A 19,604-nucleotide genomic window follows, 5' to 3' on the forward strand; every position below is an offset into this window, starting at 1 on the left:
AAAAAACCTTGACATACGCGCATACTTAAAGACTCGAGATATAATAGTACTAGACTTATGAGAGCCCGTGCGTTGCACGGATGGCTCTAATTACACTAATTTCTAAAAAATAAGTTAATGATGACAATATCAAATGAACATTGAAAATAAAACATCATAGTAGATAATTAAACAAACAATTTAATTATCACTGATATATATTTAACAATTTAATTATCACTTATATTTACCATTGTGTCTTTTTTAGTGTTATTTAGGTGATGCTCTTATAGTTACCTATTAATAGCCCGCTTCTATAATGTTTTAGCATTGCCCCAGTACCCAAATTAAAAGATGGTACATACAATGATGGGGCAGCCCATTGTTTACGTAATTACGTTCCCGTATTTTAGGAATAGATTTTAAGAGCCCGTGCATTGTACGTCAGCTCTTAAAAATAGTTTTCGAAAACGTTAGTATTGATAATGATTAGATGTATGATACAATTTCAATGACGAAACCGTTCATTTAATATTTATATTGAAAGCAAATGTGTTGAAAATATTAGTATCGTAAACGCTATTACTGAACACAATTATATCACAACTACATTAGTTCATGAAGGTGTAGCTCAAGTAGAATAGTATAAGCAAATTTACCCGTGAAAGCAAGGTTCTTGAGTTTGGAAAAATAGACAAATCTACTATACTAATCATATAAGAGCAACCATAATACTTGTAGTAACGTAACATTTCGTCAATATTGAGATTTCCTTTTCTCCCAGCTTTCATATTATAAAGCCTTAACTGCGATGAGAAACAAAGAATAATTATGCGAGCAAAAAATTGTAGCTAGTTGGAGTTAATATTGAAGCGCACTTGAAATACCTTATAATTTTTCTCGTCACATTAAAACCAAGAGGCTTTGCAGATTCATAGCCCATATCCCGAGCTAAATCACATAAACAACACTTTATTAAAATCATACATATATGATGTGAAAATGCTATATGATATAAACACAAGAAGTTTCAATCATAGAGAGATAAATATGTCAAACCTTTAAATATAGCAATACCATTCGCTTAATTAAGCACAAAGAGCTATAAAAAATAAATAAATCTCCGGTGAGAGTTACAGAAACCTCACTTTTGTTATTTACAGAACAAATAAGCCCTTTTAGAAAGATATAGATATAGATATTGTTGTGTGTAAAATAAACAAAAAAGATACATACTTAAGATGTAAATATGCAAGCACGTTAGTAGAGTAACGGTGGTTATTACCTCTCCCATCACTGATCGCTGTTTGCCAATTCGCCCAGACAAATTCTTTACAATTAGCGACCATTTCTGAAAGCCATGTTTTTCACCAACTCCTTTATATGATCATTCTCCTAAATAGACATTAGAAAATTAGATTGTTTATGGCGGGAGTAAATGGTCAAATTTCGGTATTTACTTACTCCTAAATGTGAAATCAATCTTATGACGATGTAATTGTTAATCCTTGCAAGAAAAGATTATTTTTGTAAAAGCCACTTAACTGAATACATTTCTTCACATCAGAGCACATCATATTTTGGTACGTAAGCTGAATGCATATAGATATACAAACATCAGAAAACTGATTATGCAACACTCTTTCTAATAGAAAGTGAGATGAATTTTCCTAAAACATATTGTCTTAAAGTTGTATCTGAATCGATTATGTATTCAACTTTAAGACAAAATGGAGATGCTAACAAATGAAACGAAAGCAACGACAGATCAAGATCCTCGTATGCTAGAAGCCCGTTGATATACACATGAAAGAACAACTGATCAAGTGAAAGACTTACAATATCACAAAAATGCAAACGAACAAAAAAAGGACACCACGACTCGAGTCAATTGGTAACCCCCATGTCAAATTAAACATAGAAATTATAGTCAAATTACCCATGTTCATTTCTTGAGCAGTCATATAGACATTCTCAAGTGCAACCTCTACTGAAGGACGACCTTTTTGATAATTTCGGATTTCAGTGGCTCTTATAATTTTAGCAGATGATTTTATATCTAGAAAAATATTCATCGCGAACCCAAGTTCTCCAAAGGGTATCATTAAAAGGTGTTAACTTTGAACCACCAACATTAATTCTATAAACAGTTTCTAAAATTTGTGATGATAGATTCTTGAAATCTTGAATTCCATCTAAAGTAACATACTTTGACCCACCATCAACAATTAGATCAATAGCTGAAAACACTTCACTTGCGTTAACAAAAGCAAACCCATTTTTACTCAAAGGATCAAAACTTATATCCAGATGAAGTTTAATCTGAGTCATCAAATTGGTTTTGAAGACATCCAAAGATTAAAACTTCAAAAGATGAATCCGAATGATACCCAGGTCTAAAGATTCGAGCTTAAAAAAACATAATATAAAATCCCACTGAAATTAGAGATCTATCACTAACGTTTCAAAAGAAAGGTGAATCGTTACCGTATAACTCCACAGGCAAAATCTTGGTACTTTAGAACATAAGTTTTAGGCATAGAGTAGTACACCGAGCATATAATAACCTACATCTCAAAATCATCAAAATTTAAGCTTAATAACAATTTTTAAGTGGCAATAATGAGTTTTAAGAGTTTGCATCTCACAAATAGTAACGGGAAGGTGAAGAAGGATAACGATTAGAATACAACACATGTCATAGCCATATTTGTAAAGCCTAAGGTTGGTTAAGGATTGGTGGCCAAATTTCTGCCCAAATTACTAACCTGATCAAGTTAAAATAATGATTTCTACATGTATCCAAATTTCATATTGACGAATATGAAACTAAAATGAATACAAATTCATGCTCGTATCAGACAAGTTGCCTTGTATACATTGTAGTAATGACCTGAAATTGCAACTCTAAGTTTAAGATGTTGTGTATTTGTAAGCATCTTCACGTGCATGTTTTGCAATAATTAAAATCCATTGACAATTTAAGTAATTTGAAGGTGCAACCCATAATTCAATGTCGTATTCATGAGATCGCTTTTCAGGGTAACATACCTGAATTCAACGTGTTCCTGCAGCTGCACCAGAACATTCTACATCTTGTAGGCTCGTAAGTGCGTTTCTGTAACACAAATCTTGATTCACCAGCCTGCAAGTATTTAATCAAAATTTATTAGTTTGACCCATTAAAAAAAGTCAAATTTCTTTTCACATTACAAATCTTGATCTCATTACACTGAATCAATTGACATTTATCATAAATACATAAACAAAATTAAAATAACAAATATAAACTAAAATTAAATGACATAGAAATTTGTGTTTAGGGTACTAAATATTTAACTGTGAAAACAAATTTCTACCATTCACAGGTAGAAACATATCCAGTAGCATCAAAATGAAAGGATATCAAATAATTGATAGAACAACAATGCAATTACTAAAAAACAAATAACCATAACATAATAATAACATGGATCAAAAGTGGATTAAATTTTTTTTATGAGGTAATCCTAAAGCCAAAGTATAGGTATTAATTTACGGGCCATTCACAAATTATAGGCAAAAGTAAAAACTTTAGTGTTGCAACAAACAATTACCTGTACAGAAATTGGATTAAATCATGAAAGATTCAAGTCGCTAATACACATTCCTTCTGACTCTGTGTCAGCCTGCAAGTCAAGCAAACATGTTTTTTTCTAAGCAGTCAACCGATTGTAGCAACTCTAATAGACTGTTGTGTAAGATCAGGAACGAATCAGCTATGAACTTCACAACATCACTTACTTTTGTCCAATAAACATATTTGTCAACATATACAATTCAACAACCGGTTAATAATTTGTTGCCCAAAGTGATCATAACAAATACGGTATTTAAGGCAATGGGAAAACGAACAAAATATGATATCTTTGAAGCCATCGAAGAATATAGATGTTGAAAACCAAGTTCTCGAGGGCTAACTAATTATCAATTTTTTTCAACAGCCATTTATACAGATTCATGAGAATAATCATATTTTAACCAATATAGTTGAACAAAAGGAAGGCGATCTATTTTGCGAGTTCCTTAACATTCATATAAATTGGCAGATCATATTACGATTAAAAAATAAAAACCTGTAAGTTCCTTGCGCCATGGTAAGCGGTGATTGCTAGCATAAACAGTAAAATCAAGTATAAATTATCCAAATCAAATACAATATGAGTAGAAGCATGAAAGTAAGGAATCAAAAAAATATACAAATCGTAATCGTAAAAGAAAAAAAAAACAAAATAGCAACTTACCTGTATTCGGATTTGTGTTAAAGCATGATGAAGATTCATGAGAGAACAACATTATGCTTGATAGAAAGGTGTAATGAGGGTGGCGGCATTCGGTTTTTTGGGGAAATCAATTTAATTAGGGTTAGATGAGACGGAATGAATCAAATGGGTACCAATTCAATCACGATTAAATTAAGAACGTATTAGTGATGCCGTGCAGTAATTAAAGGTTTATGAAACATTAGGATTCCGTTTCAGGCGTAAATGAAGAAAGAATGTCGAAGGAGATGAAAAACCTAGAGAGTAATTGATGAAACTGTAAGTGAAACGGATGAGAATCCGTAATTTAATTTTTTTTTTTTTTTAAATAGAAAAAAGAAAAGAAAAACGGAGAGTGATGACACGTGGCGAATGGATAGAGTGTGGGGTTGAGGGTCTGACACATTGGACTTAATCCTGATTGCATTATGTGAGGAAGGGATTCGTAGATCTAAAAACAGAAGTCAAAAAGGCATTGACTTCTTTCTCAAGAAATTTATTTATCATTTTATTTTATTTATGATTTAATTTAATTTAAAATTTTATTTAATACGGAGTATGTAAATATTTGTTGCTATAAATAAAGACGCTAGTTTAAATATTATATATTATATACATATAAATACCAATACGATCATCTGCCACTTTTTTTCGCTGCAGTTTGGGATTAGGGTTTGTATTTTCCCTCACTGCTTAAATTCCAATTTATTTAAGTTAATATAAATATAAATATAAATAAACAAGAAAGCAACATAATCGTGAGTCACTCAGCTATAGATTAACGATTATCAGTATTAAATTGAAATTGAAATCGATGGCGTTGGTTTTGAAGAAGCTTGTTTCCAGATCGTTCACCTCCGTTGTCGTCCCTTATTTACGGCCTCCACCAAATCATCATCCTCGCCATTTTTTTTCTCAAGTCAGATCCATTCTCAGTACGCCCTTTCTTCCTATCCTACTGTTTATTATTATTTATTATTACTTATTATTATTATTATTATTATTATTATTATTATTATATATTATTAATTATTATTATTTATTACTCCGTTATTTATCATTGTACACATCAAAATCCAATTTTTGGTTCTCTGTGAATTAAAATTTTTGTTTTTTAATCTTAAACTTCTTATTATCACATAGAATAGAATATAATAAAATCAAGGTTAGTGAGTCAATGCATATTGGTCGCTCTTCCTAAAAAGATAAATAACAATGTTTAATGTATTATTATTATTATTATAATGTCTTGTTGTCAGATCTATGAATTTTGGGGTGAAAACTCTAATTTTCATCAACAGCTCCCCCTGATATTTTACTCTGCTTTATTTTATTTTTTTACCGAATGTATGTATAATGTATAATGTATAATGTATAATGTATAATGTATAATGTATATTTTTTGTGTGTAGAGACCCACTATGAATTCCAATCTTGTGTTCTATGCGAATTTAAAGTTTTCATTTTTTATTCAAAATTGGTTTTGTTATTTTGGAACATATAGGGTTAATTTCATCAAATAGTACCCAATTAACATAAGTTTTGAAAGATTATGTACTGTATTTCAGAAGAAAAGTCAAGGCATTATGTATTTGACATGCCAACAAAGATAGCTCCCGAGTTTAAGAAGATTGTATTTAACGACCGCATCCCTCATACACTGCGTGTTACATCAAGGGTGGAGGGTGTAGAAGCTCGATTTCTAAGTGGAGGTGACGTGGATTTAACTCTTGGTTCATCAATGAAGTTTTCACTTGAAATGCCTGGAATTGAAAAGATCACCGAGACTCCTGAAAATCTATATGTATTCATAGATATGGGATTACATAAGATTTGGGTGCGCAATGATTTGGATGCGTATTGGAGCACGACTAAGTTGGTAGACTGTGCTGGCCTCAAAAACGTATTGTCGATTGCAGGCTACGTGCAGAAACTGGACATTCGTAGACACTACACTGCCGTTGTTCCTTTACCACCAAATATCAAGGTCATCAAGCCAACCGATTATTATGAAGTCTTCTTTTCACGGCCTGAAAATGGAGGGGTAGTGTATATTATTCCCAAGCAGCAGGAAATTACTCCTTCTAACTAGCCAGCTATTATGAAATCTATGCAATCTCATGCCTACCCTTTATATTAGTCTATGGAGTAGTTATTAAGTTACTATAGACTAGTTTATTGGAATTTTTATATGTACTATTTTCTTGCATGCTTATCAACTTGGTATGTATTAACATTAATTAATTTAGACATATTAACTTCAATAGCATTAGGCTTAATCTAACGCAGCGTTAGTCAGCCGAGTTGTCACGAGTTGACGGAATCTGACGCCGTTAACCGGCGTCAAACTTTGACGGAAACCGGCGTTTGTTGATTATTTGACGGGTACAAGATTCAGCGTGAGAGCTTTAACCATCCAATCACATATTTTTACATTTTATATTTATTAATTAATTTATTCTTTTCTCACCCAATTTTCAATCAGATTTTGCCACATCACCATTCAAATATTTGACACAAAAACTCGACATTTTGGGTTAACGGGGGTCAAATACAGTCACAGTTAAAAACACACTTTTTTATCAAAAAGTACACAAACTGACTCTGACATCACATGCAGGGTTAGAAATAGTCTTAGTGCGCATAATCAAAGTCACATGGATCCTCTTGCCATTTTTTTTTTTTTTTTTTTAGTATGAATAGGTGTTTATGGTGGTTGTAGTCTTTTGTGGTTTCAACTGTTCCTTAGGATTCTCAAGTATAATAATAGGTATGCGGCCTTTTCTTGTGGAGCTCTGATGTTTGGAGATTTCAATTGTCGTGTTTCATAAGTTGGTATCACGTGGATTTTTATGGTTCGGGTCGATGTGCCAATACTTTACAATAGTGGTTAGAGTATTTCAGTAATTGTTCAATGTAATTCAGTGTTATTGGTTTCAATGTGGGTTTTTAAAGTTCAATTTAGTTTCAAAGAGATCGTAGGGTCTTGTCAAAATAACACGATCAAATCTAAGTCTGTTGTATGTTGTATCAGTTGTAACACAGTTTGGTATGGGTTGTATTTAAATCTCTAACAACAGTTTAAAAGGGTAAAAAAGAGGTGATTTTGCTATGTTTTTCATTTCATAGGTGAAAGATAAGATATAAGGACTTTTTTGTTCCATTACTCATTCGTTTATACTTCATGTTGTAATCAACGTCTCTCGGATTTTATTTTTTTGCATTTAGAAACCTTTTATTTTCAAAAAAGTGCAATTAGCGTCCTTCCGTCAAACTTGTCGTGAAAAATCCGTTAAGTCTTGACATGTGCATTGCGTGTGAGGGTAAACTCGTCCTTTACTCTACTTCATCTTTTTCAGTAAAAAAGGGACCAACGGCGCACAAAATTCTTATAAATTATATATTTCCACTATTTTCATTCTTTTCATAATAATGTAAATCAAACAAACCATGCTTTTTAATTCCTAAATAAAATTATCAAACCTGGAATGAGATTTCATGCTTTAATCACTAGTGACATCCCTAAAATCCTGAAGTTCCTAAAATCATCTAACCTGAATTGCGATTTCATGGTTTAATCATCAAACCTGAATTGTAAACTTACCGTGCTTTAATCTCTAAAATCCTAAATCAAAACAAACCTGAATAGTAAGGACTACTTCTTGGCTAAATTCCATGAATTGTAAATGAACTTAAATCGCCTCTCTCCATTTTCAGTTTTTACAGCTGCCGTTCAACCGCCGCCGCCACCTCTTTATCTATTATTTGCATTGTATGACCAGGTTCCTACATAATGTGTGTTAATCTTATATTATTTAGAAATATTAAAATATAAAACTTGTTTCTTCAGAGAAGACAATTACTCAAATATTGCAGATACCCAAAAAAAATTCAAAGTAACATTGAAATGAAAATTTAAACACAACTGGCGTATGAGACATAAGTAAAGAAGTAAGCATTAGTTCCATCAACGTAATAACAAAAAAAACTCGCACAATGTTGCTTCAAGGGTATTCTTAATTGAAATCTTCTCCTTAGACTTGTTGATCTACACCCAAGATGTCATCTGCACAAATACGAAGGCATGAGCAAATTAGGTACACTGTTAATATTATTAAATAACCGAGACGAGACCATACATATTGGCAGGTTTAGTCTACATGGAAATAATGTTAGTTAAGAATAGGCTCAGTTAGGTTGATCAGCAATATCCATGGAATGTGAGTTGCAACACAACCCATCCGTTGCACTGACCACCTGACCATTTGACTATTTTAGTTTGTCCGAAAATAATGAACAACTAAATAAACTATGAATCTCCAATTGTATACATGTTAAACATGGTATTCGCATTTGTTGAAATCAGCATGGAAAAAAATTGACATTTGACTAAATTGATAAACAGTGATTGCAATAATTAGTAAGTTGGTCCAAAAAAATCTCTCGAATACATACCATTTGATAATGAGTATGTAATACTTTGCAAAACCTCTTTATACACAACATTCTTCGTTGTATTTGATGGCCTACCCTCTTTGTCCAACATAAGCACTTTTAATCCTTTTTTACTTGTTACACGAGATACGGCAACATAGAGCTTCCCGTGAGTGAAAACAGGTTTTTGCATAAACAGGCCAACATTTGACAACGATTGACCTTGACTTTTATTAATCGTCATTGCAAAATAGATCATTACAGGGAACTGACATCTCCTAAACTTGATTGCAATAGTCATGTCTGATGGTTCCACAATCAATCTAGGGAGGTAGGTTAGGTTACCAAAACAATGACTGGTGATGATTCGAGCTTCAATGGTATTGTCATACAGATTATTAACTAATAAGCGTGTACCATTACATAGGCCCTTTGACTGATCAACGTTACGTAGTAACATTATAGGCACTCCAATCTTCAACAACAGCCTGTGATTTGGAACACCAGGCACCTTTAAACCATTTAAAGTTTCAGGAGAATAGACTTGTTGCGCAAATATATCATCAAGTTCGTGTGGACATAGAGTGTCTAAACTGTATTAAACCCTTTCGGGATGGTTAATTGTGGACAAACAAACTCATTAATTGAATCAACCCCCTCATTTGTTGGTGCTAATACTGTTTTTGATCTGGTACCTTTGGTGATAACCGTAGGATTTGACGAAAGTCACCACCAAAGACAACAACTTTTCCACCAAAAGGCTTTTCTCTGTTTAATGGTAATCCTACAAAGGAATTATTGGTTAGACGAGGATTACGGAAAGGGGACCCTCTTAGTCCTTTTTTGTTCTTGTACGTCATGGAAGGATTGCATCTTCTTACTGATAGAGAAGTATTGTTGGGCCATTTTTCGGGTGCGGTTATCGGGTCACCGTATTTTACCGTTTCACTCCTTTTCTATGCCGATGATGCAATTATTGTAAATAAGTGGGACATGGCCCTACTTGACCGTATTTTGCTCATTCTCGATTCATTTCACGAAGCCGATGGACTAGCTGTAAACATGGTTAAGTCGTCCCTCTTCGGTATCAGGGTGTCGGATCTTGAGTTAACCGAGTTTACTTCTTTTGCAGGTTGCATTAAAGGATATTTTCCTTTTATCTATTTAGGCCTTCCTATGGGTGTTTCTATGAAACTCGTTGCAAATTGGAAGTCGTTAGAAGATAAATATAAAAAGAAGCTGTCGGGGTGGAAAGTTAGCTTACTGTCTATCGGGGGTCTTCTCACCCTCGTTAAGTCAGTTTTGGGTTCGTTGGGCATTTATTTTTTCTCTCTTTTTAAATGTCCGAAAACGACGGTTAATACTCTTTGTAACGACCCTGGATTTTCCAACGTTTAATTATTAATAATTTATTATTAATGCTTGTGTTTTAATAAACGTGTTTTTATACGTCTTACTTGTTACCGTATTTAACTTTTCATGGCCCGACTTGTCTTTGTGACACACGTACTTTACACGAATAATATTTTGAATATTATTTACATTCATGATTAATTATTATTGATCATTTTTAATTAACTAATGATAGTAGTTAATTATTTGGGCTTTGTTTATTTAAATTGTTACTTACTTGGACTTGGGCTTCTATTAATGTATATGGACTTGGAAGCCCACCCTACACACTTAATGGACTAGTTGTGAGCCCATTTTATTACTAGTAACTTATTAATGTTAACCTTAGATTAATTAAGTTAAGTATGATGAGACTTGTGCAAGCATGCTAGAAACTCTTCCCCATACATCTAACTTTATCTATTCTAAGCATACACCATTCTCCCATGTTGGAAAGTTAGCTTTTGACCTTGCCCTTTTTGCCTTAAAACCGTCGACCAAGTGATGGGTGAGGGAGAGTTCAAATTTTTATTTTTTTTTGATTACTTATTTGCTTGTATTCTATCTCATTTACACAAACATACTTACACACTTCTCTTTTACTCTCTTTTTCTCTCAAAATATTGTAAGTAACAATCTTTACTTTCTTTCTTTTTCTTCCATTAAAACCACCATCCATCATCATCATTTACTAGTTGTAGTTTGTTGTTACTTATTGTTGTTTCTTGTTTATGTTAAAGATCAAGTTTTCTAACTTGTATCTTCATGTAATCTTGGTTACTTCCATCCTTTGTTTGATGAAGAACCAAGAACAATAATCTAAACTTACTAGTTTATGGTTCTACATTTAAATATTTTCAAGATTTAAAGTTCATAAGTTTCATAATCATACTTGTGTTCATGTTAGTAAACTTGATGTTTACTTTCTTAAAAGATCAAAGCCTTGGCTTGAATCTTTCTAAGTATGAATAACCATGAACTTATTACTTGTAAATTTAACTTATTACTTCCTTTTATACATGTTTAAAGTTGTGAAGTTGTTAATTTGGTCAAATATTACTAGTTAATCTTGATCTCATATTTCTTGAAACTAAAAGTTAACTTTATAAGTTCAAGAACATGGAGGTTTAACTTTCTAGTTACAACTTCATATACTTGTGTTGGATCTAAGTTTCTATAGCTTATGGTCTTCTAAAGTTGTTGTAAACAAGAGCTTATAAGCTTATATACATGTTACAAGTTGAAAATCTAAGTTTCATAACTTATGGTTTCATTAAAGTGTAGATCCAAGTTTTGTAACTTAGGATCTAACTTAAGAACACTAGATCTAGACTTTCTAGTCTAGGATCTTTAAGATCTAGCTAAGATTTAAGTTCTAAAACTTATGATCTTGATTATTTAGTTTACTTTCAAGTTTGTAGCTTAATATTACTAGTAGAACTCATGTATGTGTCGGATCTAAGATCTTGATGTAACTTTGGTTCATCAAACTACATACAACTCTTAAGTGAGTTGTGCTACATATCTTAGACTTACACTAGTGTTATGATGGTCAAAACTTGGTTAAAATGATGCAAACCCATCAACGAGTTGTACACTTGAGGCTATACGCATCAAGGATGAGAACCGTGATGCGCATCAAGCACCAAGAACCCACCGGAACACCTTTACTTACTATTTATGGAACTGATTAGACTACCTGAGCTACTGAAAAGTTGATTTTCAGTTAGTTCGGTTCGAGTAGATGATTTTCTGTTTAGACCTCGTCTTAATCCGAGTTACGATTTAGGATCTATGGCCTCCCGAAAGTCACTACACCCTATTAGTGTGCTGAAATTTCTGACCTACTCGCACTTAAACCGTCACCACGGTCAAACGAAGACAAGTTTGGTTCTGGAAATTGGTCAGTACTAGGGGACTCATATACGGAGCCATGGCCACTGGTCTTACCTCATTTCAGTTTGTATAGAGGTAATGGCGACTGAAACACTATTTCAAAATGAAAATGTATATATATATATATATATATTTTACAAGGTGATAAAATAAAATATTAACTTAATCTTAAAAACGATTTGATATTAAATATATATTAACAAATATATAAGGCTATGATTTAAAGAAGTAAATGACCAAAACACTCAAATGTATAAATTATATTTCGAGTGATATAATTTAGGGATAATTTAAGGCTATATTTTGACAAAGGTACGTGTTCCAAAATGTAAATTACAAGTTTTCACAGCATACGAAGGGACACTCGAAAAACTGGAACCGGGACATAAGTCGCGTGATGACGTACGACTTATCGGAACAAAAATTACAAGTCAACTATGCACGTAAATTTAATATAATATATAATTAATTATATAAATTATATATTATAAATATAATTAATAAATATGTCGACAAGCGTAGGACAAAACAGATGTGAGCTGGATTTTTCAGCCATGTGATCGCATGGCAAACCAGTGCAAACCCCATGCGATCGCATGGGGTACTTTTTCAGGTCAGGTCCTATAAATTCATTCATTTTCTGTTTTGATCGAACATATATCTTTCCATCTACTCTCTCTATATTATTATTATTTATATTATTATTATTATTATTATTATTATTATTATTATTATTATTATTATTATTATTATTATTATTATTATTATTATTATTAAGATTAATAATATTAATCTTATTATTATTAGTATTAGTATTATCAGATATCGTTACCGTTATTATTAGTATTTTACATAAAATATTACGACGAGGTTATGGCTAAACAATTTCAAAATGGGTTTTCGAGCGGAATAAAGCTAAGAAAATTATGGGTTATAGCCATGGAGGTTATGGGTATGATTTGAGGGTTTTGCTTGTGAGTCAAACTAGTGTTTATCATCTCTGTTGCGTCTACGTACTTTCCTACAATATTGAATCTCAATATTGATACGTAAGCACTCATATCTTATCTTTTATATATTAATAATGTATCCATGTCTAGTGCTCGAGTATATATGTTTATGCATGCTTGTATGCTAAATTTCGTCATTAAACAGTTTATGATGAATCACGAATTAAATACATATATTACTGATAAAAGGTATATGATATGCATGTTTTCGGAAAGCTGGCGAAAAATCAATAACTTTTCATTTAGATATCGAATAGTTTCGATGAACGGATTAAAAAATATGATCAGCTGAATTATGATTGACGTTAATTGAAATTGCTTTTGAATCTGCAATTAAGATTTAAACAAATGGTTTACGAGATTGATAAAATGGATTTTTTTAAATATTACTAGCCGAGTAAATGAATTCTTAAATAAGGCATGTCTCGTTTGTTGAACAATCGTCAAAATTGACTGTTTTATCATGTTTTTTAAAGCTTCATAAAAAACTATAGTTTAATTTTACAAGAATTGGAAAACTATATGAAATGTTAAAATGGTTCGATTACCATGATCATTCAACTATTGTATTGAATCAGATTGACTTTTTGAAACAACTTTGAATAACTTTTGTATGTCGATCTCGAGCATTAGGATTGTGATACACTATGACCTGACCTAGCTTGATAGACATTTATTGACCAACATATGTTCTCTAGGTTGAGATCTACGGTTATTTGGTAATCCGAGTTTCAGTCACACTTTGGTGAACGACTTTATATGCTGCTAAGGTGAGTTTCATTTGCTCCCTTTTTAATTGTTTTTGCAATCTATATTTTTGGGCTGAGAATATATGCACTTTATTTTAAACGCAATGGATACAAGTACATACTAAATTCTACACTGAGTTTAAACCGAAAATCCATTAGCTTTGGTAACTAGTAACTGCCAGTACATAGAATATGGACTGGTGGGCGCGAATAACAGTATATGGATCCATAGGGCTTGACATCCCCGTCCGAGCTAGAGCGCTAGCCTTTTAACGGACGTGTGTTATTTGAGTTTAGGGCACGTTGGTTTGCGTGTATGCAAACGAATGGGGTATTTATCATTATAACGTTACAGTTTAGTTACCAGGGTGCTCTGTTATGTAGAATCTATTGATAAACGTTTCTGGATGAAACAACTGAAATCTTGTGATCCACTTTTATATACAGATTATGCGAAACACTAAAACTATGAACTCACCAACCTTTGTGTTGACACTTGTTAGCATGTTTATTCTCAGGTTCCTAGAAGTCTTCCGCTGTTTGCTTATATGTTAGACAAGCTATGTGCATGGAGTCTTACATGGCATATTTATCAAGGAAACGTTGCATTCACCAAATCATCACCATGTATCTTATTTTGACTGCATTGTCAATGGAAGTACTATTGTAAACTATTACTTACGGTGATTGTCTATATGTAGAAATCATCAGATGTCGAAAACCTTTGATTTAAATATTCATTTATGGTGTGCCTTTTCAAAAGAATGCAATGTTTACAAAACGTATCATATAGAAGTCAAATACCTCGCAATGAAATCGATGAATGAAGTGTTCGTCCATATGGATTTGGAGCGATCGTCACACCGACCTTAAACGTAAAGACTTTGAATTCAACATGGGTGACCGTGTAATGTTGAAGGTCGCACCTTGGAAAGGTGTGATTCGTTTTGGAAAACGTGGGAAGCTCAACCTGCGATACATTGGTCCTTTTGAAATCTTGGAGCGTGTTGGACCCATTGCTTACCGTTTGGATCTTCCGAATCAATTGAGCTCAGTTCATCCTACCTTTCACGTATCGAATTTGAAGAAGTGTCTTGCTGAACTGGAACATGTCATACCATCGGAGGAACTTACAATTGATGATAAAATCCACTTTGTGGAAGAGCCTGTCGAAATTATGGACCGTGAGGTCAAAACTTTGAAACACAACAAGATTCCGATCGTCCGAGTACGATGAAATGCCAAACGAGGACCTGAGTTTACCTGGGAACGAGAGGATCAAATGATGCAGAAGTATCCTTACCTTTTCCCGACTCCTCCATCTACCTCAGCTTAAAATTTCGGGACGAAATTTTCTTTAACAGGTGGGTAATGTAACGACCCTGGATTTTCCAATGTTTAATTATTAATAATTTATTATTAATGCTTATGTTTTAATAAACGTGTTCTTATACGTGTTACTTGTTACCGTGTTTAACTTTTCATGGCCCGACTTGTCTTTGTGACACACGTACTTTACACGAATAATATTTTGAATATTATTTACATTCATGATTAATTATTATTAATCATTTTTAATTAACTAATGATAGTAGTTAATTACTTGGGCTTTGTTTATTTAAATTGTTACTTACTTGGACTTGGGCTTCTATTAATGTACATGGACTTGGAAGCCCACCCTACACACTTAATGGACTAGTTGTGAGCCCATTTTATTACTAGTAACTTATTAATGCTAACCTTAGATTAATTAAGTTAAGTATGATGAGACTTGTGCAAGCATGCTAGAAACTCTTCCCCATACATCTAACTTTATCTATTCTAAGCATACACCATTCTCCCATGTTGGAAAGTGGGCTATTGACCTTGCCCCTTTTGCCTTAAAATCGTCGGCCAAGTGATTGGTGAGGGAGAGTTCAATTTTTTTTTTTTTGATTACTTATTTGCTTGTATTCTATCTCATTTACACACACATACTTACACACTTTTCTTTTACTCTCTTTTTCTTTCAAAATATTGTAAGTAACAAGTTTTACTTTCTTTCATTTTCTTCCATTAAAACCACCATCCATCATCATCATTTACTAGTTATAGTTTGTTGTTACTTGTTGTTATTTCTTGTTTATGTTAAAGATCAAGTTTTCTAACTTGTATCTTCATGTAATCTTGGTTACTTCCATCCTTTGTTTGATGAAGAACCAAGAACAAGAATCTAAACTTACTAGTTTATGGTTCTACATTTAAATGTTTTCAAGATTTAAAGTTCATAAGTTTCATAATCATACTTGTGTTCATGTTAGTAAACTTGATGTTTACTTTCTTAAAAGATCAAAGCCTTGGCTTGAATCTTTCTAAGTATGAACAACCATGAACTTATTACTTGTAAATTTAACTTATTACTTCCTTTTATACATATTTAAAGTTGTGATGTTGTTAATTTGGTCAAGTATTACTAGTTAATCTTGATCTCATATTTCTTGAAACTAAAAGTTAACTTTATAAGTTCAAGAACATAGAGGTTTAACTTTCTAGTTACAACTTCATATACTTGTGTTGGATCTAAGTTTCTATAGCTTATGGTCTTCTAAAGTTGTTGTAAACAAGAGCTTATAAGCTTATATACATGTTACAAGTTGAAAATCTAAGTTTCATAACTTATGGTTTCATTAAAGTGTAGATCCAAGTTTTGTAACTTAGGATCTAACTTAAGAACACTAGATCTAGACTTTCTAGTCTAGGATCTTTAATATCTAGCTAAGATCTAAGTTCTACAACTTATGATCTTGATTATTTAGTTTACTTTCAAGTTTGTAGCTTAATATTACTAGTAGAACTCATGTATGTGTCGGATCTAAGATCTTGATGTAACTTTGGTTCATCAAACTACATACAACTCTTAAGTGAGTTGTGCTACATATATTAGACTTACACTTGTATTATGATGGTCAAACCTTGGTTAGAATGATGCAAATCCATCAACGAGTTGTACACTTGAGGCTATACGCATCAAGGATGAGAACCGTGATGCGCATCAAGCACCAAGAACCCACTGGAACACCTTTACTTACTGTTTCTGGAACTGATCAGACTACCTGGGCTACTGAAAAGTTTATTTTTAGTTATTTCGGTTCGAGTAGATGATTTTCCGTTTAGACCTCGTCTTAATCCGAGTTACGGTTTAGGATCTATGGCCTCCCGAAAGTCACTATACCCTATTAACGTTGTGCTGAAATTTCTGACCTACTCGCACTTAAACCATCACCACAGTCAAACGAAGATGAGTTTAGTTATGGAAATTTATCATTACCTAGGGGACTCATATACGGAGCCATGGCCACTAGTCTCACCTCATTTCAGTTTGTATTTCAAAACGAAGTCAGCCCTTGTTTCAAACCCTAGTCGTGACTTGAAACTTAGTTTACACTTTTTGTTTGATGATGAATGATGATGATACTTAAGACCTAATTTACATACTTTTAAACCTTTGGGAACGATTTACTGACTTAGTAACTTTTGACTTAGGTTGAGGACCTTTCGGACCAACCACTTGCTTACTTTTCCTGCGTATCGACTTTTACTACTTTCCACTGTGAGTTATAGCATCCCTTTTTACTCTAACTATTTTGGGAACTGAGAATACATGCACATTTTATATTTTACATATTAGGCACGAGTACTTAAACTTTATATATGTGTGGGTTATACAACGGCATAAACTTTTCCCTTAGTTCGGTAACGTTTAGTCATTAGTCTTTGAACCGGTGAACGCGAATCTTATATATGGATCCTAGGGTTTGATATCCCCACTCGAGCTAGTAGCGCTAGCATTTAACGGGTGTTTAATAGTTCGTAAACTTATGCACTCGCCAAGTGTACTTTTAGGGGGTGTTATAAACGTTAAGTTAGTTACCAAGTGCCCACGGTTGAACATATACTTTTCATACTGTTTTAAAACGCTGTTTGAAGCACTGAAATCTCGTGGTCTACCTTACATTAATGTTATACTTAAACTATAGCTCACCAACCTTTGTGTTGATGTTTTTAAGCATGTTTTTCTCAGGTGCTTAAGGTTTGCTTGCTTCCGATGTAGTTGTCATGCTTTGTAGACTCCTGCTGCGCTTATTAGAGATGTCACCGCATTAAACGTTTAATTTGCATTCAAATAATGTTATTTTTTTGAAACAATGTATTTGTAATGACCTATGGGTCACGTACTATTATTTTTGCTTGCTATTCGTAGAAGCATACTTTCGGATGTTAAACGTTTGACGTTGGTTAAAACGTCACCTTTTATCTTGAATGCAAACTCATTTTGAAACAGCATATAGTGTTTGACCTTGTAATGATCCTGTTGTTGATGGTCCGTACATGTTGATTTAGTACGGGGCGTCACACTCTTGATGGTTTGTGTGCAAGTTTCTTTTGGGGTTCAACATCAAATAATAAGAAAATGCATTGGGTATGGTGGGATCAAGTGATGGCTTCTTTTGATCAAGGCGAGTTAAACATTGGCAACATTTGCGCATTCAATAATGCACTTTTACTCAAGTGGATTTGGAAGCTTTTTTCATGCCTCAACTCTTTTTTGGTGTAAGATTATCCACGCGATCTACGGGGGTCTAGTGGAGGTGTTGATGGGAGTGTTCGTAATGGATCAACAACTTGGGTGTCCATTGTGAACGTTTTTTTGAAGTTGAAGAGTCAAGTAATCATCCCTTCTAACGTTTTACGTGTTAAGGTGGGTAACGATAGAGCAACCCGGTTTTGGTATGATAATTGGAGAGGTGATGGTGCCTTACGTATTAAATATAACAATTTGTTTCATTTAAGTAATAATCCTGATGTTCTACCATTGTACGACGGTTAGATGGGTATTGGACTTGGGAGTTGGCCAGGCTGGAAATTGGTCCACGTAACATGGGCTTAGTTCACGAGCTTGAAAAGATCTTGGGGAAAATAGTGTCATCTTCTGATGAGGATCGATGGAATGTTGATTCGAAAATGGCGGTTCATTCACAGTATGTGGGACTCGTGCTTCCAATGACTGAGTTATTTTTCCTCATTCGAGTTTAGTCACGAGGTGATTCAAATTGGTTCCTCGTAAAATCAACGTGTTCCTATGGAGAGTAGCATGAAATAGACTTCCCACTCGCCTTAATTTATCGGTTCGGAGAATGAAAGTAGAGGATATGGGTTGCCCGTTATGTGATTATGGAGTTGAATCGTTGGATCATCTGTTGTTTGGGTGCTCACTTACTCGAGACCTTTAGAGAACGATTCGCATTTGGTTAGGCTCCATTTTTTTGCGTGACTTTAACTCTTGGCTTGATAGGGTCGATTAGTTCGAGGCATGGCATTCTCCCTCAAGCAATAAACATAGATTGTATTACATTGTCGCGGTTTTGGTTCGTGGTCGATGAAGATAGAGTTTCTTACGATTCTATACGTTTATTCTACTTTAATCGGTTGTGTAATAGAGGTAAAGTAGTTGTTAATTTGAATGATTGTGATGCAGTGATAGTTGTTAATGGGCCTGCAAGTGTTACTGGGCCGACACAGAACTGGGCTCAGGTGTAATGGAGGCGAGAAAAGGGGCTTCACGACTATTTTGAAAATTATTTTAGAGACTGATGGGAAAATAGTCACAACGGGCAATCTACAAAACGGAAACAAACATCCGTTTGACAAACATTTCCCGACCCGTATGAACCCGTGAGGAAACTAACAAATAAGGTATACCACAATCACCACAAATCAGCCCCAATTCTGTCCCAAATAAGTAAATACGTAATAAATAAGCACGCACAATACACACGAGACTTTTTACGTGGAAAACCTCTCAA

At 33.5% G+C, this 19,604-nt stretch overlaps 2 protein-coding genes and 1 long non-coding RNA gene across 6 annotated transcripts; 2 read left to right on the plus strand and 1 right to left on the minus strand.

Moving 5' to 3' along the window:
- Positions 1-562: 562 nt before the first annotated feature.
- On the minus strand, positions 563-4,558 carry LOC139891323 (uncharacterized). Of its 4 annotated transcripts, none has more exons than XR_011773614.1 (9): positions 4,263-4,558; positions 4,095-4,129; positions 3,576-3,647; positions 3,031-3,124; positions 2,467-2,546; positions 1,525-1,571; positions 1,265-1,374; positions 867-930; positions 563-785 (listed from the first exon to the last, which is right to left on the minus strand). It is a non-coding gene; the product is annotated as an uncharacterized lncRNA (long non-coding RNA). The 4 variants fall into 4 exon arrangements; XR_011773613.1 differs by having other exon boundaries at positions 1,444-1,571; XR_011773612.1 differs by having other exon boundaries at positions 1,265-1,571.
- A 450-nt stretch (positions 4,559-5,008) lies between these two features.
- Positions 5,009-6,525, plus strand: LOC139891324 (uncharacterized). The gene is made up of 2 exons (XM_071874281.1): positions 5,009-5,215; positions 5,849-6,525. The coding sequence occupies exons 1-2, from the start codon at positions 5,095-5,097 to the stop codon at positions 6,370-6,372; spliced, it is 645 nt and encodes a 214-aa protein (XP_071730382.1). The 5' UTR covers positions 5,009-5,094; the 3' UTR covers positions 6,373-6,525.
- Positions 6,526-9,572: 3,047 nt separating this feature from the next.
- On the plus strand, positions 9,573-19,338 carry LOC139888198 (uncharacterized). Its single transcript, XM_071871224.1, has 4 exons — positions 9,573-10,020; positions 18,357-18,545; positions 18,629-18,779; positions 19,239-19,338. The coding sequence occupies exons 1-4, from the start codon at positions 9,573-9,575 to the stop codon at positions 19,336-19,338; spliced, it is 888 nt and encodes a 295-aa protein (XP_071727325.1).
- The last annotated feature ends 266 nt before the right edge of the window (positions 19,339-19,604 follow it).

Source organism: Rutidosis leptorrhynchoides, chromosome 2 (assembly GCF_046630445.1).
Source record: "Rutidosis leptorrhynchoides isolate AG116_Rl617_1_P2 chromosome 2, CSIRO_AGI_Rlap_v1, whole genome shotgun sequence".
Taxonomy (NCBI): Eukaryota; Viridiplantae; Streptophyta; class Magnoliopsida; order Asterales; family Asteraceae; genus Rutidosis; species Rutidosis leptorrhynchoides.

Excerpts from the sequence above, each read along its gene's own strand:
- LOC139891324 (XM_071874281.1), top strand. The coding sequence starts at position 5,095 with ATGGCGTTGGTTTTGAAGAAGCTTGTTTCCAGATCGTTCACCTCCGTT. Across the intron at positions 5,216-5,848 it reads TCAAGTCAGATCCATTCTCA|AAGAAAAGTCAAGGCATTAT; the intron begins GTACGCCCTTTC and ends ACTGTATTTCAG.
- LOC139888198 (XM_071871224.1), top strand. The coding sequence starts at position 9,573 with ATGGAAGGATTGCATCTTCTTACTGATAGAGAAGTATTGTTGGGCCAT. Across the intron at positions 10,021-18,356 it reads CCTCGTTAAGTCAGTTTTGG|ATTATCCACGCGATCTACGG; the intron begins GTTCGTTGGGCA and ends TTTTGGTGTAAG. Across the intron at positions 18,780-19,238 it reads AAAATGGCGGTTCATTCACA|AGGTAAAGTAGTTGTTAATT; the intron begins GTATGTGGGACT and ends GTTGTGTAATAG.